Consider the following 27,265-nt stretch of genomic DNA (forward strand, 5'->3'; position numbering starts at 1 on the left):
AGGGACATTATGGTCATTTACTTGCTTAACATTTTTTATAAGAAATTTTGCAATATATTTTGTTTATAAGCCCGGTACTATTTACTGATAGTGTATTTCGACTGACATCTAAACCTATTTGAGTTATTATTCTTATTTTGTTATTATAAATGTGGTACTCACAAATATATAGTGAATAACCGATTTTTCAATTACCAACACGGAGAGACGAAGGGTCAATATAAAATATATTAAACAAAAAAATCCACTTTTCAATAAGTTCTTTTAATCATCATTATGCTTTTCGATATACCACCACTCCAAAGAGCCCAATACATTGCCCCTGAAGAACCTGAATACGGTTTGTTCAAGTCCGAATAAACACCGCTGCTATACCACCATGCGCTCTTTTGGCTAACTGCATTGTTACCACTATATTTGTCATTGTCTTTGTCTTTTGTTGTAAATGGTTTACCATTAGCTTTGACGTCATCCCTAGGATAATTCATGGCATCTCCTACAAATGATTGAAAAATCCACTTAAAAAATCTCATATTATTATAAACTGTGGAAAATACAACTCAAAGCAATAATCAAGTACAAGGAACTGTAACACTTGTAGCAACAGCTGTTCATTGTATAACACCTAACGGTATGTTGTGCTAAAATGTAGATATAACGGTATCGTGCACAATTTTTTGAATTTAAGGCTTTATAGCCTTTTCAAGTTTGCATTTGATTTGGCCTACAATCTGTTTTGATGGAGTTTTGTTGGAGAGTTTATCTAGAAAGAAAGTGTGGTTTAGTTAAAAAATTATAAGTCTGGTATTTTTAATAAGATTTTCAATCACTGGATATTTGAAAAATAATAGGCTAGTGAAAACTCCTCTACAACAGTATGAGTGTTCTAAGTCATAAAAATCGACTGACACACTTTTTCTATTCAAATATGATCAAAGGTTGTCAATTCTGTAGTGATTTTTGTTAGTTTACAGTTTCGTTATTAGCTGATTGCAAGCTCACTTTATTTCCGATACCACACTTTTCAAATAGGAGCAATTGATTGCAAAGCATGTTACTGTCGGTCCTCAAACGACTTCTGTTGACACATGTCTCTCTCGTTTTTTTTTTTCTTTTTTTCATGTTAACGTCTGAGTCACACTAACATTTCCCAATTAACACGTAGTTTATAAATTTTTACCTAATGTTTCCGTTTGTTTTGTTCACGAATTTGATGCGACTGTCAAACAAGTTAGAGGTTTTTTTTTAGCCATAAAACTAGGTTCAATCCTCCAATTTCTACCTGAGAAAATGCTTGTACCAAGTCAGGGACTCTCCTTTTTGTATTTTCCTCGGAATTTAGTATTTTTGTTATTCTTTTTTTGTATGAATTAAACATGTTTAAAGTTTTTACGAATAACTATTCATCAAGCCTTCCTTTTTTATTTACTGTATATTTAAATATAAACTTATTGTTTCATGAAAAAAAAGTATACACCATAAAATTGCCAAGGACTTAGGTGATAAGATATAAAAATGCAGGTCGACTTAATGTTATTTGGTTAGACTTACGTCCTACAGTTCCGGTATAGCCGGTAACAGTTAAAACATACAAGGACTGTTCGTCACTGACTCGAAATGTGGTATAATTCGCTGTGATGTGTTGGCCATCTGGTATTTCCATATATATACTTATTTCGTGACGACCGATTGAAGTTATTAAATGGAGATTGTCATTTCCTTGAAATAATTATGAAATAATAGAATTTATAAAGGGAATAAAACAAATACTGGTTTAAAATATATGTAATACAATAATGGAAGGTTTGATAATGTGAACAGGGAATGTGTCAAATAGACAATAACCCGAACAAAGAGCAGAAAATGTCCCAAGGCAATCCCAATATCATACATATGCGGCCTTCTGTTGGTCCCTTAACAATAATGTTAATTAGTTCAGCGAAAGGGATGCCACACTCGACTCCAAAACACATAAATTGGCTTGATCTAAAAAACACGCAAGACTAACAAATGCTAGATTTTACTGACATAGGACATGCGCATATAAAAGCAGAAGGGTTAACTATGCTTAAAGATTCCTCTTTACCTCAAGCAAATGTAGACATTAATGTATTTAACAGTTTTGTATGTGCCGCAATATACAAAGTGTACGAAGTTATATTCACTTCCATATGAAATAGGAAACAGTTTTATTTCTGGCACAGCGAATTTTTCCTCAGTTCTCATATTCGCTTAGTATATATTTAATATAATTTCAACTTTTTGCACATAATAATGCATTACAAAGTATCAAGATACGAAGACTAGGTAAGCATCCATCACCCATCGAGTCAATCAATAGTCAGTTCAATTGGCGCCATCAGAAATATGTCTCAAATTAACAGATCAAACAACTTTTCTTCAATGAAAAGAATTAATTCCGCGAGTATACATCTAAAGTTGTATGTGAGACGTAGATAAATTTTGTTGGTTATATATGTGTGGGTTAAAAATGTGTGCTGATGACAAAAAAAAAAACAACTGCTGAATGGATTTAGATAATTCTTTCTTTAACTGTGAGTAGTTTATGTGTCAGGAAGCAAATCTTTTACAGACATCCAATACATATAAACATATACAATGAGTTGGGCATAGGGGTGTACTATAAGAAAATAATTCATGATTTCCTTAAAACTGATGTTTTGTCGAGCCAGTGACTTTTTTTGTGAAGAACATGAGACATGTGGATAGTGATCCAGAGGCGGTGGTGTTAACTTACTTTTTAAGTGCTTAATAATTCAGAATGTAGAAGACCTGGATGCTTCATACTTTATATATATATATATATATACAACTCGTCTAAACATCAACCCAACAATGTTAGATCTGTAAATTTGCTTTCGAAAATTTTTGGTTCTTCCCTCGCCGGGATTCGAACCCATGCTACTGTGATATCGTGACACCAAATCGCCTGCACTGCAGCCGTCCCGCTAGACCACACGACCACCTGGGCTCTCAAAAAAAGAGCTTTCGGTGGGCATGTGTTACCTTTCCACGTCAGTTTTAATCTAGCGGCGTACTACAGTACATGATATATAAGGCATGAAGATGTTATTGTTACAGATCAGCTAAATTATCTATAGTAAAGGATCCTACAAATTAATGTAAGATACAGTCACAGAAAATAATTATATTCATAAGTACGTCTGAGTCAGTGACAACCCTACAACAGATGTATCCATCGGATCGCCATCAATGATAGCATGGGTTCGAATCCCGGCGAGGGAAGAACCAAAAATTTGCGAAAGCAAATTTACAGATCTAACATTGTTGGGTTGATGTTTAGACGAGTTGTATATACATTATGTACACAGCCATGTATCACCATCATTGATGGCGATCCGATGGATACATCTGTTGTAGGGTTGTCACTGACTCAGACTATATATATGCCTTATGTCCTTAAGTGGACATAGCCCTTGACCTCTTTGGCATGGTTCATTGATTACTTACAAAAAGTTTAAGATTTTTCCATCTTAATTTCTTCATTTATCTCTTGATACAAGTAATATGATACGTATATTTTGTTTGTGGGTACTTTTCAAGGACTTCATGCCTGTCAGACAGACTTTGAATTCAATTTCATAAATCAGATAATAAGGTTTAGTTTTCGTCGTCTAGTCCAGATCTCATATACTATAAACAATCTGGCTTTATATGTCAACCATGATTAGTGTATTGAATTCTTGTAATGTGTTCATATCCAACTGGTACGTATCATATAACCTTGACCTCATTTTCATTGTTCAGTGGTTAACATTAAGTTTCAATGATATTTAATGTATGAAAATATTTTACAATGTATGTCAGTCTGAAAGGTTTTTATTTACCTTAAAATCATTTGTTAGGTTTATTGTTCAATATAATTATTTGGTGTTTCGGTCTGTTTTTCAGAAATATCTCGAAGCAAAAGGAACACATGAAAAACATGTTGTGTACTTCTTGATTTACGGAACTAGTAAGCTCTCATACAATATGATTATTTATTTTTTGAACAATGTATTGAATTTATTGTGTTATCATAGAATAGATGTAGGCAGATGTGATATGAATGCCAATGAGACAACTCCCCATCAAATTCACAATTTTTAAAAGTAAACAATTATAGGTCAAGGTCAACACGAATGTCTACCGCTTGTTTTGATTGTAAGATAAAATGCTTACTATTGCCCGCAACTGCCGACTTTGAAATAGAGAGCAATGCATTTATAGTTTGATGTCCTTATCTTGACATTTCACCAAAAGTGGAGGTTAATCAAACAACTATGATTATCAATCGAACAATTTAACTCATAAAAGATAAGTTTGTTTAATATTTCAATATTTTTTACTAACACTTCAGAGAGATTACAGTTTGTAGAAGGAGATCATTACCGGAATAGCCATAATATTAATTTTCGATTTCGTCCTTTGCTCTTGTTTGTTTAATTCTTTGCCATGCATGTTTTGATTTTGTCGCATGGATGGATACCCCTTATCCTTTATTTTTCTATTATATGTTTAAACAAAAAATGAACCATCTTGTAAAATCCTGATGGCCCTGACATTACCTGGTCAAGATTCTTCTTGAAATTGGTTTATAATTGTATCTATTAATATGATTAGATAGAAATAGTGAAATTACCTAACCAATATTCCCCGTAAGCCGATCCAAATCCTTGCTTGTATTCATTCCATGTTCGATAAAAATCAACAGAGCCATTTACTCTTCTTTGTATGACCTTTTAAATTGATAGACAAAACATGAAATAAAGAATGTCAAACAGAAGAAAATACACAGTTAACTCTTGTTATTTGTAAGGCAGTCGGACCAGAGAAAATGTCAAGATACTCATACATCAACTCAAAGAAAACTGAAAAGCCCAGAGATAGACTCATGCTTAGCTTAGTAAGGTTAAAACAAATGTATGAATTTAGAAAGGACTCGATATTCTTTCGTAGATCGTTGTATCTGTATGTAATAATATGTAATAAAGTTCGTTAATTATTATAATTAAATGAAACGATTATTTTTTGTTTCGTCGTTTTTATTTAATAGAGTAATTTTTAATCGATCTTAGCATGATTTAAAGTTGACAAAATTGTTCATTCTCGTATACAAGAGATTTTAGAAAATTAGATTTCTTTTCATTTTCTTATATTTTAAACTTTTTCTAAAGGATCAAGTACAGAAAGATTAAAGACGACGATTGATCTAATTACTAAGTCTCATTCCCTCTTTTATGGAAGACCAAGATCATATTTATATAATTACGGTTAATAGTTTTTAAACATAGTTAATAATTGTGTATTAATTATAACAATGTACAACTATTAATTTATCATGGAGATCATAGATCATCTAAGGTAAACACAGTGGTCAGTGACTGGAAATTCAATACACGTGTATTGTCAGTTAAAATCTTCAATCCATTTAAATACCCGAGGTCAGATTTTGACAAACATGTATCAGCTTTAAATAAATAGTGCAATATAAAATTGAGAAAGGAAATGGTGAATATGTCAAAGCGACAACCACCCGACCATAGAGCAAACAACAGCCGAAGGCAACCAATGGGTCTTCAATGTAGCGAGAATTCCCGCACCCGTAGGTGTCCTTCAGCTGGCCCCTAAAATATGCATAATAGTACAGTGATAATGGACGTCATACTAAACTCCGAATTATACACAAGAAACTAAAATTTAAAATCATACAAGACTAACAAAGGCCAGAGGCTCCTGACTTGGGACAGGCGCAAAATTGCGGCGGGGTTAAACATGTTTATGAGATCTCAACCCTCCCCCTATACCTCTAGCCAATGTAGAAAAGTAAAACAATAACAATACGCACATTAAAATTCAGTTCAAGAGAAGTCCGAGTCTGATGTCAAAAGATGTAACAAAAGAAAATAAATAAAATGACAATAATACATAAATAACAACAGACTACTAGCAGTTAACTGACATGCCAGCTCCAGACCTCAATTAAACTGATTGAAAGATTATGTCTTCATCATATGAATATCAGGTACAATCCCTCCCGTTAGGGGTTTAGTATCATACTATCATAAAATATATGAGAAGAACATAACCCGTGTCATATGAATGCTTTTGCTGACCCTGTGAAAGTTAATTAGGTACGAGTTATTACAACTTTGACACATTAGAAGTCCAAATACATATATCTTTATGGAACAAAGTTCGGGACAAAGAGAAAACTTCATCTCAACCGAAATATCGAGTCAACTAAATTGTAAAAAACGAGTGTCAACTGTTTATTTCAGTCATAACACAAAGTTTTGAAATCAAGCAATGCATAAAACCAGTAAAATAATTCTGTTGTGGCACGTTTTACTCAACATTATCACTTTTTGGTAGATTTTAAGTTCAATATTTTGGAATCGTTTATTTTCGATGAATTAGATTTTGTTGATCGAAAAAAAACCTGCATTTTAGTGGATATCAAATTTTGACGTTCTGCAAGATGATCTCTAGAAAATTGAAGTTTGTTGATTTTATGGGCCCACGCAATCTACGGAATTTGTAACTCAAAAATAATGGATCCAAAATAAATCTCAAGCTGAGGTCAAAAAAAGAAAAGAAGAAATTGATAATATCAACGTTCAGACCTGAACTTTAAAAAATTTTCTGGAATTCCAAATTTGTGTTGTATATAAATAAATAACACGTGTTCGCTGTTGATGTTGGTCCATCATGCATTTTTACTCATTCAAAACCCTAGGTAAACGAAAATTACGTCGTAAGAAAATAAACAATTATTTTTTGGAGGACATTAGTATACTTATTTATTCATATCCATATAAGATAGTAATCTGGACCTGTTGTGTAAACCAGTAATCTCTGTTTCTACTTTATTCGTATCATGGAATGGAAATATTGATAAAACTATTAAACTATTTAATTCATTAAATTATACACTTACAGTCCATTTTTCATGATGACGAACTATACAGAAAACACGAACCGGTTTATTTTTGCCGTTTGGATATATTGTGTATATTCCATCTTTTGATATTGGTAGATCAGCACATTCAAGGCCTCCTAACAAAATAATAATATTCCCATCAGAACCCTATTCGATTCAGAATTCTTCTCATACACATAAACATTATAATGTCTACTAATGTCTGTTCAGTGGTGTTCGAGGACAAAATACCCAAATGCGTTGTAAAGGACGAAGTGCTTCAAACCAAAAAGGACAACAAAGTTTAGCCAAAGCTGGTCAAGGAATCAGAGCTTTGCATGAGGATGATGCATTCCTTAATTTTAAATAATTTCGAAAATTTTGTAACAGCAAATTTTAATAACACAAAATACACGTATTTCCATGCCAGTACCGTAAGTACTTGCTACAGGTGGTGATCTAGGTTAACACAATAATACAATATGATTGACTAAAAGGTAATTACGAATAAGGACACAAATCAATTTAACGTTTAAAACGAAAAAAAAAAGGATCTTCCCTTTGCATGATTTCTGTTTTGATTAAACGTATTAGAAAAGGTAAATTGAATACATAACCGATATTAAAACTTGATATTGTGATAAACAACCAAATAAAATATTTTCGAACGAAAGTCTGTTAGAATACATCATAACATAAGTAAATGTATGATAAACGTGTATACTCACTTAAACATTGAGATCCAGACCAATACTCTGAGATTAGTGGACATACACATTTGGAATCAATGCATCGAAAAGTTGCACATTGTTCATTTGAAGTACATGTCGAATTAAAACTCTTCCCTACAATTATATAATATGTAAACTAGGTAGCTATGAGAATTTCGATCAATATGTGTATCCACAAATATGCAAAGTTTATCAAATCATTAATTGAAGGGGAAATCCGAGTATTCCTTCCTTCCTTCATTCATTCATTTGAGTATAGCATTTAAAAAAACCCTGATTATAATGCTTTTTGTTTTAGCTGCATATACCATTTGCTAAGAACACACATGTATCAATCTGTTTCCTTGTTGTTGAGTTGTGCTGTAGATCTCAACATTTTACACATTGGTTCAAACGAACTATTTCGTCAGTCAGGAGCATTACTCTAACAAGTAAATTTTTTAGCAACTGATACAGATAATTTTTGTTTTTAAGAAATATCAAATAGAATTATCTTAAATTCCAATAGAAGCATAAACTATATGTAGTTTTAATGATTTTTTACATCATTTTATATCATAAAGTTAAAAAGTTATTGGTTTGAGAGGAGTATAGATATATAGAAATAATAAGAAAAAATGTTACTTATATATATATATATATAATATATATATATGGCGATCCGATGGATACATCTGTTGTAGAGTTGTCACTGACTCAGACGTACTCATAAATATAATTATTTTCTGTGACTGTATATTACATTAATTTGTAGGATCCTTTACTATAGATAATTTAGCTGATCTGTAACAATAACATCTTCATGCCTTATATATCATGTACTGTAGTACGCCGCTAGATTAAAACTGACGTGGAAAGGTAACACACGGCCAGCGAAAGCTCTTTATTTAGAGAGCCCAGGTGGTCGTGTGGTCTAGCGGGACGGCTGCAGTGCAGGCGATTTGGTGTCACGATATCACAGTAGCATGGGTTCGAATCCCGTCGAGGGAAGAACCAAAAATTTGCGAAAGCAAATTTACAGATCTAACATTGTTGGGTTGATGTTTAGACGAGTTGTATATACATTATGTACACAGCCATGTATCACCATCACTGATGGCGATCCGATGGATACATCTGTTGTAGAGTTGTCACTGACTCAGACGTACTTATAAATATAATTATTTTCTGTGACTGTATATTACATTAATTTGTAGGATCCTTTACTATAGATAATTTAGCTGATCTGTAACAATAACATCTTCATGCCTTATATATCATGTACTGTAGTACGCCGCTAGATTAAAACTGACGTGGAAAGGTAACACACGGCCAGCGAAAGCTCTTTATTTAGAGAGCCCAGGTGGTCGTGTGGTCTAGCGGGACGGCTGCAGTGCAGGCGATTTGGTGTCACGATATCACAGTAGCATGGGTTCGAATCCCGTCGAGGGAAGAACCAAAAATTTGCGAAAGCAAATTTACAGATCTAACATTGTTGGGTTGATGTTTAGACGAGTTGTATATACATTATGTACACAGCCATGTATCACCATCACTGATGGCGATCCGATGGATACATCTGTTGTAGAGTTGTCACTGACTCAGACGTACTTATAAATATAATTATTTTCTGTGACAGTATATTACATTAATTTGAAGGATTCTTTACTATAGATAATTTAGCTGATCTGTAACAATAACATCTTCATGCCTTATATATCATGTACTGTAGTACGCCGCTAGATTAAAACTGACGTGGAAAGGTAACACACGGCCAGCGAAAGCTCTTTATTTAGAGAGCCCAGGTGGTCGTGTGGTCTAGCGGGACGGCTGCAGTGCAGGCGATTTGGTGTCACGATATCACAGTAGCATGGGTTCGAATCCCGTCGAGGGAAGAACCAAAAATTTGCGAAAGCAAATTTACAGATCTAACATTGTTGGGTTGATGTTTAGACGAGTTGTATATATATGAATGAATTAGTAATAACACTTATTTAAGGAACATATTACTTGTTTTGAGTTTCAAGTCATAAATAACTTAAGTCTTATTTATTTACAAGTTTTTATCTATTTCTATCCGTCTATCTTCAATATTTTCAAGAAAAACGATATTTTAATATTCCATAGATATTTGTTGTCTAGCTTTATGAACATCGATGTTAAATGAAATATAAGTGAAGGTTAAAATGTCTTCCTACCTTCATTAAAGTATAATATTAATTGCGTACATGTATCACTTAATGTATGTTTCACCTACTGTTTGTGCATGCTGAACCCATCCAGTAGTCAAACGCATAATCACATTGGCATTTTCCATGAAGACAAAACAAACTTTCCAAGCACTCTACAGAAGCATCACATGTAAAATTTAAACTTTTCCCTGTAAAATCAAAGAAACTATACGTTTAGAAGTATACATAGAAAATATTGCGTTTTATCTTTATGACTATTTGACTTACATTGATGTTTATGTTGGTGTCCGTTTAGTGTATTCAACGTGACGGATCGTTCATTTAATTCATTCACATTTAAGAAATATTTAATATTAAAATTTATATGACCATATATTAGACCGTTGGTTTTCCCGTTTGAGTGGTTTTACACTAGTAATTTTAGGGCCCTTTATAGCTTGTTGTTCGGTGTGAGCCAAGGCTCCGTGTTGAAGACCGTATATTGACTTATAACGGTTTCCTTTTTTTAAATTGTTGTTTGGATGGAGAGTTGTCTTATTGGCACTCACACCACATCTTCCTATATCTATATAAGTCGAAAAAGTGCTGATCCACTGGTCTATAGTGCGAATTTTCTTGCTACTAGTACTTTCATTAAATACCAAACGTGTCATGTTAAACTGGTGATGTCTTACTTTGTAAACAACTTGTTCCATTCCAATACTATGTAGAAGGGCAGCTACATATATTTCGTATGCATTGTAAAGTCGCATGACATTGTCCTTTGTCTGTGCAAACCTCGCCATTTGATCTATCTGAAAATTTCAATAAAATTAAGTTTGTTTTCACAATTTTGATATATATGTGTACATTATTCTCTTATTACTTCATATAGAAAGTGCCTGTACCAAATCAGGCATATATAACGAGTCGCGATATCGTACATGGTAAAAGATCACTCGACCAGAAATTTAATGAAATAGAATATTCATAACAAAAGAACAGTTTGATGTACTTTTAAATTAAAATTGCTTGATAAATACAGGTAACTCTTGTGAGAAAAAAATAAGTCAGATAGAATGTATACTTTATTCAAATTTAAAGATAATATATGGTGTGATTTATAAATACATATATAGATGATGATTACATGTACCTATACATTAAATTTTGTACAAGGATAGATGATATTCATAAAGATAGATGTTAACAATTTATAATCATTGGAGTTTTTTTCCTCATTTGCTTTTCCCCTGGACAAATGAGTCTGAAACATCGGGTCCCGTTAGTTGCTTCCCTGGGCAACTTATGAGTTTGACTCTCCCTCTGGTATATTTCGTCCCTCTTTTAGGGTTGATTTAACAGGTGATTATTATAATAGTTATCAAAAGTACCAGGATTATAATTTTATACGCCAGACGCGCGTTTCGTCTACATAAGACTCATCAGTGACGCTCAGATCAAAATAGTTAAAAAGACAAATAAATACAAATGAAAACATATTTAAGATTTAAAAAAAAGTCAGAAATATGAATGGTGTTATTATCCAGTCGTTTGATGTGTTTGAGCTTTTGATTTTACCATTTGATAACGGACTTTCCGTTTTGACTTTTCCACGGAGTTCGGTAGGTTTGTTATATTAATCTTGAATATATATTTAAAATAGGTTGGCTGTTTTTCAGTTTTTTGTTTTACCCTTTTCAATTTCTAGAACAAGATAGTTTTGTCACTTCATTCTTACATTATTTTTCTCTGAAATTGTAAATGAAACCTGTTTTTCAAAGACTTAAAATTATATTGAATTGAGAATAAGAAGACGTAGAAGAAAATCCATGCATTTATCTTCCGCCATTTATAAAGATATGTTTATGATAACAGCGTGCTAAGTGTTTCGGCGAAGAAAGAAAGAAGAAAATTTCAGAACCAATAGGGGATGTTAACTTGACCTAGCAGCTTTGTGATAGAAGAGGGACGAAAGATACCAAAGGGACAGTCAAACTCATAAATCTAAAACAAACTGACAACGCCATGGCTAAAAATAAAAAAGACAAACAGAAAAACAATAGTACACACGACACAACATAGAAAACTAAAGAACAAACAACACGAACCCCACCAAAAACTAGGGGTGATCTCAGGTGCTCCGGAAGGGTAAGCAGATCCTGCTCCACATGTGGCACCCGTCGTGTTGCTTAAGTGATTACAAATCCGGTAAATAGTCTAATTCGGTAGGTCATATTCATGAAAGGGAAGGGGATTGTAGTTACGACGTAAGGAACATATCCGATATCATTTGTGAAACGGTTATTCCATAACGGTCAACCAACTCGTGATGGCGTCCGTAAAATTTACGAAGGGATGATTTCAACTTCACCATTTGGAACTCTTGGTTTAATAGCTTCCTTGTGAGCAGCAAACCTCTATCAAGAAAATCATGATAGGAAATGCAAGCACGGGAATATCGTATCAATTGGGAGATATATACCCCGTATGCAGGTGCTGCTGGAATGTTGCTACTTAGAAATGGAAAGTTCACAATTGGAAAGCTGAAATCATCTCTTGTGATAGATTTGATGATAGATAAACTTTGCAACATTAACTACACAAATTGTGACATATATACATTACGTTGTGTATATTCATTTTAAATTGGTTAAATCATATGACAAACTTATTCAATGGTTCTAAGTCTTTCCAAATTTCTGTAATTTAATCATTATATAACTTAATCTGAACTTATATTCAAAGTACTAAATAAATTATCCTTTTCAGTAGTATTCATAAAAAAAACTTTTTTTGGATTTTTTTTTTATAACTTTTCTGCTACATGTTTGTTAAATATTTTGATCAGATATATGTTTTTCTTATTCTTGATATTGTAAAGGTTAATATATTTTTATTTATATGTTAAAAAAATCTAACATCCGCATAAATGTTCAGCAATTGTAAACGTACTTACTTGTAATGCATGAAATACTATCCCAATAATACTTGTTTGACGCACATTGACATTTTCCAGTTATACAGACAAGGTTACTGCTACATTCGGTTGTTGATGTGCATGACGCATTCATTTTTTTTCTATATTGATAGAGTTGTGAAATTAGTAACAATCACATCTGTATAGCAAGGTAACCATCTGGATTTAGATAATGTCCGTATCTAAGATTTGTCATTGAATTAATATTGAAAACACATGTCTGGTTTACTATAGTAGGCAACAAAGAGGGCAACCTAACGCGATATGATTTTTCATGAAAATGGAACTTTTCAAACAAGTGTGACTGTATATTGATTTAATTCACTCATCGATAAGCATTTGAAAACACATTTTATATGTTTATTTTATCCACCAATATAGACTGCTTTACGATTCAAACTGTAGACTAAAATATAATGTTAATAGAATAGAAATATTTCTTCTATTCTTTTATCGCAAGTAAATATGTAAAAAAACACAAGATGATTGATTGAGCAATGTGTTTTTATTTTGGATTTTGTTTAGTAAAACAAGTACTCACGCTCCTGATGTCCACATTGGAGATCAGCGTTACAAAGTTCGGTTCCGCCACAACATCTTTCACATTTTAAATGTCTACCAGCAGTTGATCGGCGCCCAAACAAATTCGTGTTTGAACCATGAAGACATAACTACGACAACGTTATAAATTAGAAATGTGAGCAAGGAGAAAACATTAACATATTGAAATTGATATTAATACGAATACATGTATTTAACATGTTTTACGCCGCTACATTATGTATGTATGTGCCTGTCACAAGTCAGGAACATGTAGTTCGGTAGTTGTCGTTTGCTGCTGTGTAACATATTCGTTTTTCGTAAAAATTTTGTACATACATTATGCGGTTAAATTTCTTATTAGAATTGCTTAACATTTGTGATTTCGGGGTCTTTTATAGCTATGAAATATTGGCTTTCCTCATTGTTGAATGCCGTACGGGGATCTATAGTTGTTAATTTATGTGCCATTTGGTCTCTTGTGGGGAATTGTCCCATTTTGCAAGCATACTACATCTATTATATATATATATATATTATTCGTGTCAAATTTACATGTAGCCGAACATTTATTATCTTCAAATTTGCCCTAGCAAAAATTAGATTTTCAAATTTGAAGTAGTACATTTTTTTATCTCCCTTCAGCAAAATTCTACCTCGTGCTTCTGTATAATCGTATGGCACCGTGCATGAGGTATAGTATGTATAGTTGAAAATTGTTGCTATTCCTTTATATCAGCTATTTAGTTTGTGTTAAAGGATTATGTTGTTAATAACCATGCCGCCACATCAAATTATTTAACACGTCTAAACATGTTACAACTTTATGATGGACATTCTCCATCAGGTAACATGTGGTTATACATGGCGAGCACCATAATATATATATTACTTGTCTCAAATAAAGCTCAACAATGTTAGATCTTAAAATGTGTGCTTGCAAATGTTTGGCTAAACTAGCCTAAAAGGCCGAGTGAGCTTGTCTCATCGATTGGTGACCGTCTTCGGCTGTCGTCCGTCGTTCTCGTTAAAATCTTCTCCTCTGAAACTCCTCGCCAAATTTAACAAAACTTGATCACAATCATCATTTGGGTATCTAATTTAAAAAATGTGTCCGATGACCCCACTTCCCAACAAATATGATTGACATGGCTGACAAAGAGGATAAAATACAAGGTATGTCATTTCTTTTGAAAATCTGTCTTCTTCACACTAGGGATCCTAAAACATACTTCTGTGATATCCGGGCTAACTTAAATTTGAAGAGCCAACATTTTTGGACTGAGTCATGACATGTTTAGCCCTATCTCAAGTTTAAAATGGCTAATACTTTTGAAACGAATTTAGGAAAATAAAATGCTGGTGATTCAGACAGTCAATCAAACAATAAGAAATAGTTCAAAAGAAAAGCACAAAAAAGTGTTTCGAACTCTCTGGTAATATTTATAAATAAACTGTTTTCAAAATTTTGAATTGAATTTTTGAAATACTTCGGCTTCCTACCTCAGGGATAGATTACCTTAGCTGGAGTTGGCAAATTTTTAAGAATTTCGGTCCTCAGTGCTCTTTTACTTCGTACTTTATTTGGCCTTTTTAACTTTTTTTGGATTCGAGCGTCAATGATAAGTCTTTTGTAGACGAAACGCGCGTCTGGCGTATATAAAAAATGTAGTTCTGGTATCTATGATGAGTTTATTTGTGTATTAAAATGGATAGAGAAAGTTTTTTTCATTACTCCTAGTTATATTTTTTTTTTTTTTTCTTTTTGTGCGCTGAAACTTTGTTTGTTTGGTCTTTATTTTTTATTCTTTCCAATGAACTTAAACATACCGTTGAGTGTTTGCAACCAAGGTCATACTTTACATGCTGCGTTTCAGTCAAATACTTATGGAGGAAACAAACCTGCAGGGAAGTTGAATAATGTTATATATTTATCACTTGTATTATTAATTCACTCGTATTTATATGTCTTGTGATTGACTTGCGACATGTCAATTAATATATTTATAGTTAGTCTTTATATGTTTTGATGTTACACTATTGTTTCACGTAAGAATGAAGGTTTGTACGTTACCAAACGTTTAAACCCGCTGCATTTGTTAATACCTGTCCGAAGTCAGAAACCTGATGTTCAGTAGTGGTCGTATGTTAAAGTGGTTTATAAGTGTTTCTCGTTTGTCGGTTTTTTTTTATAAATTAGACCGCTGGACTTCCCGATTGAATTAATCCATTATATTGAAAACAATGTCAAAGAGCGTGTTTGATATTTCATTCTATGTTCATTCGGAGCTCTGTTTCTCTTTTATAGCCTCATCAATCGGTATAATTTCGTTATTGTCAATGGTTAATTCGATTTTGTGTTATTGATATTGAACACATTTCTATTTAAATATATGTACCTCATCTTTGTCACATGTCACAGTACTATTACAGATATTTGGATTGTCTACATTATCACAGAATAAACACGTTTGTCCTGGAACTAAAAACATATGAGATAAAGTATTTAATAAACCATACTATACATTTATTTTCCGTGCTGTAGGGAGATATCTAAATGTGTTCACAGAAGAATATTCATATTTCACGAGGGCTGTGCCCGAGGGAAATATATTGTTTCGAGGGATAGCAAATCTTCATATCTCCCATAGACAAGGGAAATGAATGTTTTATTCCCTTCTTTGCATGCTATCTGAACATCAAATATTAGTTTGCATACAATTGGTTATTTTTTTATTATCAGCCTGTTAGCTTAACTAAACACGACTTACACGTTCTCATTGATAAACAGTATAGAACAAAAGTTATTTATAAGTCTTTTTGTTATAACGTCTGAAATAAATTTGAAGATGATAATGATTTTTGCTATCGGTATTTAAAAAAAAGAAGATCAGCACGTTGCAGTCCTGACTTTTCAGAGAGGAATATGATACTCAGAGGGGAGTATAAAGATTTGTTAATTTACACGTTTGATAGTCTAAAAAATTCAAATATAACAATTGATTAAAATATCAATATGCATTAACAGTGGAATAAAAATATTAATTTTCGTTAGGGGTAATATTGCCATTGATTTTATTATATCCGTCTGTGTTAATCTGGTCTTTCTCAAAATACATTATCTATGTTTCTAATAAAGATATACTCGACATGAATACATTGTCTAGAACATAAGTTAACAAGTATTGCAACATGTACAATGACAAATATTGGAAAAAAGAAAAGTGTTTGCAATGGAATAAAAAAAATAATTTCCGCCTCTTTGTTTCTCTATGAAGTTTTGTAACCGTTTCAACTCAAGTTTCATTTTATTTGATAAACACACCAAATTAAAAAAAAGACGGTTGCCTGGAAATATCCGAGATATATGCAGGGCTAACTCCTAATTACGACAAATTTCAGGGCTTTTTCCGTTCCATTTAAAATGAAACATGGTTTAACGCACTTTGCTTTGGTCGTTGTGGCAACTGAAGTAATAAATGCTGGTTTTGTTTAGATATATGCATATACTAGACTGCAATAAATGTGATAAGTCTTATTTAAGTCAAACATTAAAATAAATTGTTTCATTTTGCTTCATACCTGTTATTGTATTTTGACAAGACAGATCATAATTGCAGACGTTCGAATCATTGCAGCATTTCTGGCATACGATATGGGCATGTCCATCTCTCTTCCCCAAAATATGTCCTGTTATATCCTTTTGGCATAGCTGAAAAAATAAATTTGTAAAGTGATAAATAAGAAATTAAGCTTTTCTAGATTAATAGCATTAATGCAAAAAACGGTTGAAGTATTGAAGTTTAAAAGAGGGTCAAAAGATACCAGAGGGACAATCAAGGGAGATCTAATAATATGCAGCTATTGAAACCAGTTAAAATTTCTTATCAATCAAAACATTTTTATAAATTAGTCAGCATTTTGGTTGGGTTTTTATTATATTCTTGTCTGATTTGCTATATTTGTTTTTTTTTGACTGTCTGTTATAGCTTAAATATTTAACCATATTCATTTGATATATTAGATATATTGCACGTGTTACCACTAATTATAAATATCAGCCACATCACCAAGAAACTATCTTACAATAGTCATTATAGATTAAGATATAGTTTATATATACCTCTTGAAATGTACAACCAACATCGTATTTAGTTTCATTGCTAACGGTGTGGTACTTTTGAACAAAACACATCTGAAAATTGAATATCAATGTAACTTAAACAACAATTTAAACTCATATCATGTTCCAGAACGGCATAAAGTCCAACATTGAAACATTTTGAACGCTCAATTCCATCAGAGAATCAGTGTTTTGCATTAGGGAGATGCATTTTTTTAAGGATAAATAAGGGCAACAGTAGTATACCGCTGTTCAAAACTCATAAATTTAATTTATTGCAAAATTTGAAGTTACGACGTTTTGTTCTTAACTGTCTACTGACCTTAACATTTCACTCCAATGTTTAAAAAGAAGAGAAATGTCATAATTGAAGCATTTATTCGAAATATTAAAACTTTCAATTAAGAGCCGAGGACTCTAAAGTGCGATGGTACTCTAAAGTGCGATGGTCACGCTAAAGTGCGATGGTCTACGCTAAAGTACGATGGTGTTTCACGCTAAAGTGCGATGGTTGATTGTTTGCTAAAGTACGATGGTGTATCACGCTAAAGTGCGATGGACCAAAAGGTTTATTCCATAGGGCTGAAAACGTGAAAGAACATGGATGTTTAAAAAAAGTATCTTTTTGCAAAAGCTAGTAAGCTCAAGTATAAATATGTGATAGGCTTTATAATTTACCGGTAGGCTTGATGAGTGATTGTTTCTAAATCTAGAAGACCGACCACGCTTTTATTGCTTACAAGGTAATTTAGGTGTCACCAAAAATACAATTCGTACGCATCAAATATTTGGATCAATGGTGTAGCTTACCGTTCACAGATCTTCACACTGTATAACAACTATGTGAATTAACACATCCCCCAGGCCTAGTATAAAGTCGTTATTGTAGATAACTAATAAAAAATTCGTTGATCATAGTTTTCGGAATGTATAACATTTATTGCATAAGCTTTAATTCAAATGCGAGAGAAAGGAGATGTTGTCCATGTTTTCTACATTTTCGTAGCGAGAACAAATTAAATGTGATATTTTCCTAAAATGTACAAACTAATGATTTAGCGGACAATCTATAATTTACGCCTGAAAAAATGTAGCTTTATTTTACAGACGTTTCTTTTCCATTAAATCCACAATATTGTATCCACGGGGACTGCAAAGTAAGTTATACTGAACACCAATTAACGTAAAAAGAATTTAAATGTATCCGTTCACTTCCAATAAAAGCAGGATACAGGATAATTATGCGTATACTATTTTGTATCCTTACATTAAACTCAGATTCATGTCCTCCTTCAAGCAACCTAGAAAAAACACACATTTGCTTCAGCCGACAAAGCACGGTTAGGTTTAAATTAATAAAGGCGTGAACTCTTGCTTTCTAACTGCATGGTTTATAGGTTCTTAATGTACATTTATAGTTTGTAAAAACGACTGTTGACGTCATAATCCAATCACGTTTCCTACGTCTATACTTTCGCGGACCATCGCACTTTATCGTATGTAGGCATCGCACTTTAGCACAGACCAACGCACTTCAGCGTGACCATCGTACTTTAGCGTCCCCATCGCACTTTAGAGTCCTACACATATATTCCCGGTAAATTTATATTTTCATAGGTTTGGATAGGTACCTATTTCAATGCAAAAGTAGTCTACAAACTTTCGCTTGTTTCAGTGATTTTTTTTAATTCTTTCGGTTGACAATGACTACAAATACCTGTCTAGTTCTTATCATTTTCAATTATATAACTTCTTAAAGTTACAACTTGTTTATAATTCATGAACATGTTTTTGTTTGTATGGTTAATAATAATAATCCTCAGCAGAGTTATAGGCAGGTGAAAATATTTCACTGTAAGTACATTCAATGTAATGTATGATACTTCGTAGTATTCCTTGAACATCAATATAATATTACCTCATTTTTATCACAGCTGATAGCATGTTGACATTTTTCACCTTGTCTCATTCCGCTGCATGAAAAACATATTCGTTCACTGTCTAATAAACAAGAAAAGGTTTTACTGTATTTGTTGCTACACTAAATATAAAATATAAATGGCTCAATTATCATTATCTACAAAAACAATTAATTCAATGAATTTAAAATGCAATTAAACTTATGGTTTATATGTCCATTTTTATCAAACGTGACATTAAAAAACAATCAACACTGAACCATGGAACATGTAAAAACAAACGCGAGTTGATGACTATACAACAGAGCAATGCTATATACTTTCTTTTCTATTTGTTCATGCGTTTAAATTTGTTAACTAAACCTCATCATAACTGTTGTAAAATATTTCTTTAAACAGAAAATTTCAATACTTGATTTCCACTTGTGTTTACATTTCTTTCATCATGGGTATCCGTTGCAATTGCGCTATGCAGTTTCCAAGATAACGCGTACGAGAAAATATGTTGGAACTAGATTGAAAACGAAATCCAATTAATGATATATTTATTACTTTACGGTTAAGTCTATTAATTTTTTGGTTAACAACGCTTCAGGTTTTAATCGAAATGTTATCATTATATTTACTTATACTGATCACTAGAATTGACAGCAATATCCATCCACTACGCATCAAGCCTGACAAAAGAAAACAAACAAAATGTTATGTAGCAGATGTAACATATTGCATTATTGCACTGTTTGTGTAGTGTGATCAATGCTGATGCAGTGCTTTCTGATTATGAAAAACCATTTACTAATAATTTTGGTAAACATGTCCATATGTTATTTCGCACTGTTGGTAAAGGTTTGGCTAGATTGATATACAAAAATGTATGTAGGTTTAGGTAGATCGATATATGTGGTACACATGACCAGTGTATTATGATCTATGCTTTTCAACTTCGTACATGTTTTAACTGTTTGGCTTTATAACAATTTTGATATGAACGTCACTGATGGTTCTTACGTAGACGGCAGCGTCATGCGTATCAAATTATAAGCCTGATACCTTTGGGAAATATTTACACCACTGGGCCGATGCCACGACTTGTGGAAGTTTCCTCCCTGAGTGTATCACCAATTCAGTAGTGAGCACTTCGGTGGTTGACATGAATATCATTTATATAGTTATTCTTATATAATTTATTGTTTACAAAAGTGTGAATTATTAGAAATACTAAGGATTTCCCATCCCAGGAAAAGATTACCTTAGTCGTATTCGGCACAACTTTCTATGATTTTTAATGTCTTCAATGCTCTTCAACTTTTGACTTGTTTGGCTTTCTAACAATCTTGATATTAGCGTCACTGATGATTCTTATATAGACGAAAGCTTCTGACTTATGAAATTTTAAGCCCGGTACCTTTAATAACCATTGGACTCGTATACGAATATAATGTGCCTGAATCTCAAGTTACTCGCAACATGTTTCCATGGGTTTAGATTTTTAGAAATCAAAATAGAGCTCTTCATTGTGAGTGTTGATTTGAATGGCTGTTTTACCTGTAGAGCAGGAGTGATTTACCTAATTGACAAAATGGCTGTTTTACCTGCAGAGTCTCGCTCCTTTTTTGCTTCAATCAGTTTTTCCTTTGTACTTATATTTTTAGTGAATTCGCGATCGGTAGTCTACTTTTTGTTTTAAATATTAATTTATACTGTCCATTTGTTTGATATGTTTGAACTTTTGATTTTGCCATTTGCATAGGGACTTTACGTTTTGAATTTTCTTCCAAGTTCAATATTGAACTTTTTATAGAAGTATATATGATTATTAAATTAATTATTATTCGTTGGATACCAATTTTAGTGGATTTCATGGGTAAAGGTAAACCACTAGATTAAAAGTTAATGAATGATAAAAAAAAATTACAGACTTTTATGCAAACTTCGGCGAAATCACGAATTAGATATCCACGAACATGTATAAGTTTTCCTTAATCCACGAACATAAGTGATTCAACAGTAGTGTCTTATAATTGTGGATATGTAAGTTTTATACGTAACAATTTAATTTAATGCCACGAAGTTTAACATGTGTTTGTTTTTCTGTTCTTGTTTTGTTACCAAACATTTAATATTCCACGAATCAGCATGACGAAAAGATACAATATACAGAAAAAAAAATATGGTTATCAAAGATATATGCATATATGGTAACAAATACAACTTACTAGCTATCATTCTGGCCTGACAATGAAGAATAGTAGACGTTAACTGATTGTCTATTTATCAAAAGATCATGCACTTAATGATAAATATAGGAGATAAGACATGTCAAAACCGTAAATAGGTTGTATAATATGGACTGTTTTATGGATAATTCGTTGTTCTTTTTTTTTTTGATAATTATTTCTTTACTTTTGATAATAGAAACATCATTATAATTTATGTTTTTTTTTTAAAAACAAGGTGCATTTTCTCAGAAAAATCTTGTATCTCTCTTTACAACATAAGATATCTAAATGTAAAGTAATCTTGGGATCCGCAGAATTCCTTCCTAAAAGAAATTTGCACATATGTTTAATAGTTAACACTGTTTGTTCTATGAGAGCTGAAAATTATTAGCGCTGTTTTCTATGTACATAGGACTTTGAGGTGTTAATGAAATCATGACCTACATTTCATTTTGTTTGTCTAAGTTCGTATTCTCTTTTATCTTTTAACAGTTTCTAGTGTATGTGCGCTTTGTCTAAACTGACAAACGATATGTTACCAATTTGTTTCCGTATAGCTATATCTCACCAAGTAGAAACAAGTCTGCTTTTAAATATTTCTATCATAACTAAATTCATATTTGATTTACATTTTGATAATAACACAAAATAAATATTTACCCTTTGTTATATGCACTTTTTGTGGTCTCTTATTAGCGAGGCTGACCCATGATCTCGGCTAATACATGTAGGTCAACATTTTTTTTGGTTTGGTAACCTAATTATTTACTATTATTATGTGTCTATCGGTGGACACTGTATCATTGTGGCCCTTACATGTATTTAAATGAGATAAGCAGAATGTCCTGTCATTAACATACTTATTTCATATTGTCTTTTGGCATTTATAAATACAGGTGAAATATATCAGTGCCTTATTTGAGCTACGCCATTGTAGGGAAGACTTTATTTGCTTTTAAAAGAGGGACGAAAGATACCAAAGGGACAGTCAAACTCATAAATCGAAAATAAACTGACAAAGCCATCGCTAAAAATGAAAAAAACAAACAGACAAACAATAGTTCACATCACACAACATAGAAAACTAAAGAATAAACAACACGAACCTCACCAAAAACTAGGGGTGATCTCATGTGCTCCGGAAGGATTAGCAGATCCTGCTCCAAATGTGGCTCCCGTCGTGTTGCTTATATGATAACAAATCCGGTAAATAGTCTAATTCGGTAGGTCACATTCATGAAAGGGAAGGTGATTGTAGTTACGACGTAAAGAACATTTCCGATATCATTTGTGAAACGGTTATTCCATAACGGTCAACCAACTTGTGACGGCGTCCGTAAAATTTACGAAGGGATGATTTCAACTTCATCATTTGGTACTCTTGGTTTAATAGCTTCCTTGTGAGCAGCAACCCTCTATCAAGAAAATCATGATAGCACGGGAATATCGTATCAATTGGGAGATATATACCCTGTATGCAGGTGCTGCTGGAATGTTGCTACTTAGAAATTGAAAGTTCACAATTACAAAGCTGAAATCATCTCTTTTGTCGTAAAGTTTTGTTTTCAACCGACCCTCGTTGTCAATTTCTAGATGTAAGTCAGGATATGAGGCCGACTTAACTGTATCTGTAGTCCTTTGTCTCTATTTCGATGGGATAGATGCGTTCCACATAGTCAACAAATTTTGAATTATTTAGTGAAAGAACATCATCTATATAGCGGAAAGTAGAGTTAAAGGTTATCGCTAACTTCTTATTTTTCTTCCTAAGAAGTTCCTGCATGACGTCAGCCTCATAATAATACAAAAAACAAGTCGGCAGGTAGAGGGGCACATTTTGTTCCCATTGGAATGCCGACAGTCTGTTGAAAAACACGTCCTCCGAACGTAACAAATATGTTGTCAATCAAGAAATCAAGCATCTTGATAAAAGAGGGACGAAAGATACCAAAGGGACAGTCAAACTCATAATATCAGTTTCAGAGAATTTTTTGTTAGAATCAGAGTGATCTTTTACAAAGTAGGATTTATCCCTACATAAGACAAGGTACTTGTTTCTGCGTTGGCCATTCTTTTTTATGAAGCAAAGCAATACCAACTCTTTCAATTTGTCTTTCAGTTTGGAATGTGGAATACTTGTGTAAAGAGTAGAAAAAGTCAAATGTTATAATACTATTACAAGATGAAAGAGAGTTAGATTGTATGTACTCTAAAAGATCTTTGGAATTTTTAAGTATCCACATCTGATTCACGCCACTTCTAGAATAGGCAGTTTCACATTAACTTTGAAGCCCGTCTGTGATTGCTGATAAAATAGATGATAATAATTTAGAAAGAGGTTTCGTGGAGCACTTGGAAGACCCAGCAATATATTGTGTTTGTAAGGACACTTGTGTAGTTTAGGTATCAAATACAGTCATTGAAGATCCAGTTCTTCATCTTTGGTTGAAATTCCAAAGGAACATAGAACAGACCTATGATTATCCAGGATTTCCTCTTTGGTAAGTGTCGTGAGAGCATATGTTGAGTTTCCAAGTGAATTGTCAATACCTAATTCGTTTATCAAGCAGTTAATATAATGAGTTTTACACACAAAAACGATGTTGCTTGGAGCTTTATCTGCGTGGACAACAACATATTTGTCATGGAGGTAGGATAAGTGTTTTGCAACATTTGGGTCTTTAAAGATTGACGTAGCATGGGCATTGATAGACCCATTCAATTTCTTAATTCTGATTTGTATCAACGACCTCACTGCCTTAATCCATTCGTCCTTCTCGCGATTTGCCCATTGCCTGGTATAATCCTCGACTGAATCTATCAAAATTTTACCGTTGTATTTCCAATTGATGGTTTTAGGCTCACGATATTTCGGACCTTTCGATAACTTATTTCGTAGAGAACTTACCAAACAAGAAGCAAGTAAAGAAGATAGCAATATTTCCGTCCGTATGGTGTTCATAAAGACGCATCACTTTAAAATCAGAGGAAAAGGTTTATTTGATGTATTTTTCACTTTAAGAATAGTAGCATACACTATACAGTCATTACTTTGGGATAACATACGACACATTTTGATAATAGTGAACAAAAAGGTCAAACATGCTACACAAGAAACAAATGATCAGTATGATGATGCTGAAGTTTCTTATTTACAACATATTTGTTGAATTTGAAGGTAGACTGTTTCAAGGTAGACGCCATCACGAGTTGGTTGACCGTTATGGAATAACCGTTTCACAAATGATATCGGATATGTTCCTTACGTCGTAACTACAATCCCCTTCCTATTAGACTATTTACCGGATTTGTAATCACACGAGCAACACGACGGGTGCCACATGTGGAGCAAGATCTGCTAACCCTTCCGGAGCACATGAGATCACCCCTAGTTTTTGGTGAGGTTCGTGTTGTTTATTCTTTAGTTTTTTATGTTGTGTCATGTGTACTATTGTTTTTCTGTTTGTCTTTTTTCATTTTTAGCCATGGCGTTGTCAGTTTGTTTTAGATTTATGAGTTTGACTGTCCCTTTGGTATCTTTCGTCCCTCTCTTTTCAACAAATCGTCGGCATTCATATGGGAACGACCACTTCACATATCCTTACAGACCTCTGATAACCTAAGGTTACCTTGTTTTTGGAAGGGCTCCTTGATAACTATTTACACCACTGGGTCGATGCCACTGCTGGTGGACGTTTTGTTCGTCTCCTAGGGTATCATCAGCACAGTAGTCAGCACTTCTGTGTTGACATAAATATAAAATATATGGCAAGTTTTATAAATTTCCTGTTATCAAACTGAATTTATTGGTTTTTTTACAATTTGATTTTTGAGCGTCACTGATGAGTCTTATGTAGACGAAACGCGCATCTGGCGTACTAAATGATAATTCTGGTACCTTTCGTCCCCGAGGGTATCACCAGCCCAGTAGTCAGTACTTCGGTGTTTAAATGAATAAGGCAAGTTTTAAGGGTTCAGGTTACTCAGTCTTACGTTTTCCAGTAAAGGCCAGGAGTATACTGTTGTTCACCATTCGTTTTAACTGAACCAAATCCGGGTCACAAACCAAAACTGAGGGAAACACATCAGCTATAAAAGCAAAACAACAGAAACATTCGCCAACATACATAGAAACGGACTATGTTCCTGAATTGATAATGGAGATGGTGAGTTGATCCTGGTTGATTGGCTAGCCGAATCTCCCGCTTTTATGGAAATATTAAAAATACCAATTTAATTACAACATCACGTGACAGGAATACAGTACAAATAAATGCAACAACTTTCAGGACAGAGTTTACATAAATACATACTAAAATAGTACATTTAAACATGTCAACCACAAATTAACAGAGAACACCTTCAATTTATTTACGTCGGAACAAAAATACAGGACAATATAATAATGAACTTTGCGTCCTACGAATGTATCAAGCCTATTTAAAATGACTTGACAGGTAAATATTTTAAAAATAATAACATAAAATTACATGTAGGATCAAGTGTGTAATAGTGTTATCAATATCAAATGATATATAACCTTTTTGAGAATCTTAAACCAACCCAGGCTTTTCCTGGTGTTTATGTTTATAAAAGTTAGGTTTCTAGTGAAATATAGGCACAAGATGCTAGAGTAATATTCAAACTTTACACTAAAGATAAAATGAAAGGTCATGACAAAAACGAAGACCGTTTTAAAGACAAAACACAACTTCCGATCAAAAACGGGATTAATCTCTTGTGCTATGGAGACTACAATGTTCTTTTAAAATGAGCATTTGTCATTTAAACTTTTAAGCGTCGAAGTGAGTCAGGAAAGACTTTACATAGAAGAATATTTTATGCATTCTTTTAATAATCTCCAAAGACTTTCTTGTAAACAGATATTGCAACCTTATTTGTTTGGTCAACATGACAGTTTACATTACACATGTTACACTACAAACTGCTCAGAGTCTTCACTTGATAAGACGCGACACTATCCAGTTAGTACTTAACTGAACTTAACTGTACTTGCCTTGATCTCAACTTTACCTAATAAATCTGGACTTGTCTCAGTTCGTATTAAATTCAGATAGGCATCTTTAATTTTGTATATATTGTTTTTAAATCATTTTTTTTGCATTAAACTGTACAGCTACTTTATTTATACATTGTAAGCCAAGTTGTTTGGTAATTTGGTTTATTATTTTTAAATTGAAGGATTTAATTAATAGGTAAAAAGCTAGAATTTTCAATTCAGTCTGAGTTCAGATAGTCACCTATAATATGTTTTATTACTTTTTCAACTCAACAGAGAGTTTCATAAAACTGTACAACTATCTAAATTGTAGAATGATTTTATACAACTCCAGATTGTCTAATAGTTGGGTGTATTGCTGACAATGACAAATTAAATAAATAAATAAATAGTAAATGTGCAGTACTCATTAAAGTCATTTTTTAATTTTTCGATTTTTTGTTCAAATCAACTTAAATGTTTATAAAACTCTTCGGCTATCTCAATTAGACCATGACAGGTTGTTTGGTAGTTTGATTTATTGCGTCCGAATGTCAGGATTTAATTATTAAGTGTTTTTTTCAAATTAAATATTTGCCTTTAGATCTTATCAATTTGTATCTTCATCAAATTGGATATACTGTTCAAAGGTATACATTAA

At 32.9% G+C, this 27,265-nt stretch overlaps 1 protein-coding gene and 1 long non-coding RNA gene across 3 annotated transcripts; both read right to left on the bottom strand.

Annotated features, from left to right (window-relative positions):
• Window positions 1–249: 249 nt before the first annotated feature.
• Window positions 250–12,905, bottom strand: LOC143051022 (uncharacterized). Of its 2 annotated transcripts, none has more exons than XR_012970544.1 (8): window positions 12,784–12,905; window positions 10,520–10,639; window positions 9,911–10,033; window positions 7,672–7,788; window positions 6,962–7,080; window positions 4,664–4,760; window positions 1,552–1,719; window positions 250–496 (listed from the first exon to the last, which is right to left on the bottom strand). It is a non-coding gene; the product is annotated as an uncharacterized LOC143051022 (long non-coding RNA). The 2 variants fall into 2 exon arrangements; XR_012970545.1 differs by having other exon boundaries at window positions 10,520–10,635; window positions 12,780–12,905.
• Window positions 12,906–13,325: 420 nt separating this feature from the next.
• On the bottom strand, window positions 13,326–21,677 carry LOC143052056 (uncharacterized). The gene is made up of 8 exons (XM_076225028.1): window positions 21,603–21,677; window positions 20,013–20,063; window positions 19,386–19,468; window positions 17,468–17,539; window positions 16,927–17,056; window positions 15,744–15,826; window positions 15,175–15,246; window positions 13,326–13,475 (listed from the first exon to the last, which is right to left on the bottom strand). The coding sequence occupies exons 1-8, from the start codon at window positions 21,610–21,612 to the stop codon at window positions 13,326–13,328; spliced, it is 651 nt and encodes a 216-aa protein (XP_076081143.1). The 5' UTR covers window positions 21,613–21,677.
• Between the last annotated feature and the right edge of the window lie 5,588 nt (window positions 21,678–27,265).

This window comes from Mytilus galloprovincialis, chromosome 11 (genome assembly GCF_965363235.1).
Source record: "Mytilus galloprovincialis chromosome 11, xbMytGall1.hap1.1, whole genome shotgun sequence".
NCBI classification, from domain to species: domain Eukaryota; kingdom Metazoa; phylum Mollusca; class Bivalvia; order Mytilida; family Mytilidae; genus Mytilus; species Mytilus galloprovincialis.

Coding starts and splice junctions, on each gene's coding strand:
- LOC143052056 (XM_076225028.1), bottom strand. Junction 19,469..20,012: donor AATTCTAGTGATCAGTATAA/GTAAATATAATG, acceptor CTTGTTTATTAG/ACAGTGAACGAATATGTTTT. Junction 15,827..16,926: donor TTGTCAAAATACAATAACAG/GTATGAAGCAAA, acceptor ATATGTTTTTAG/TTCCAGGACAAACGTGTTTA.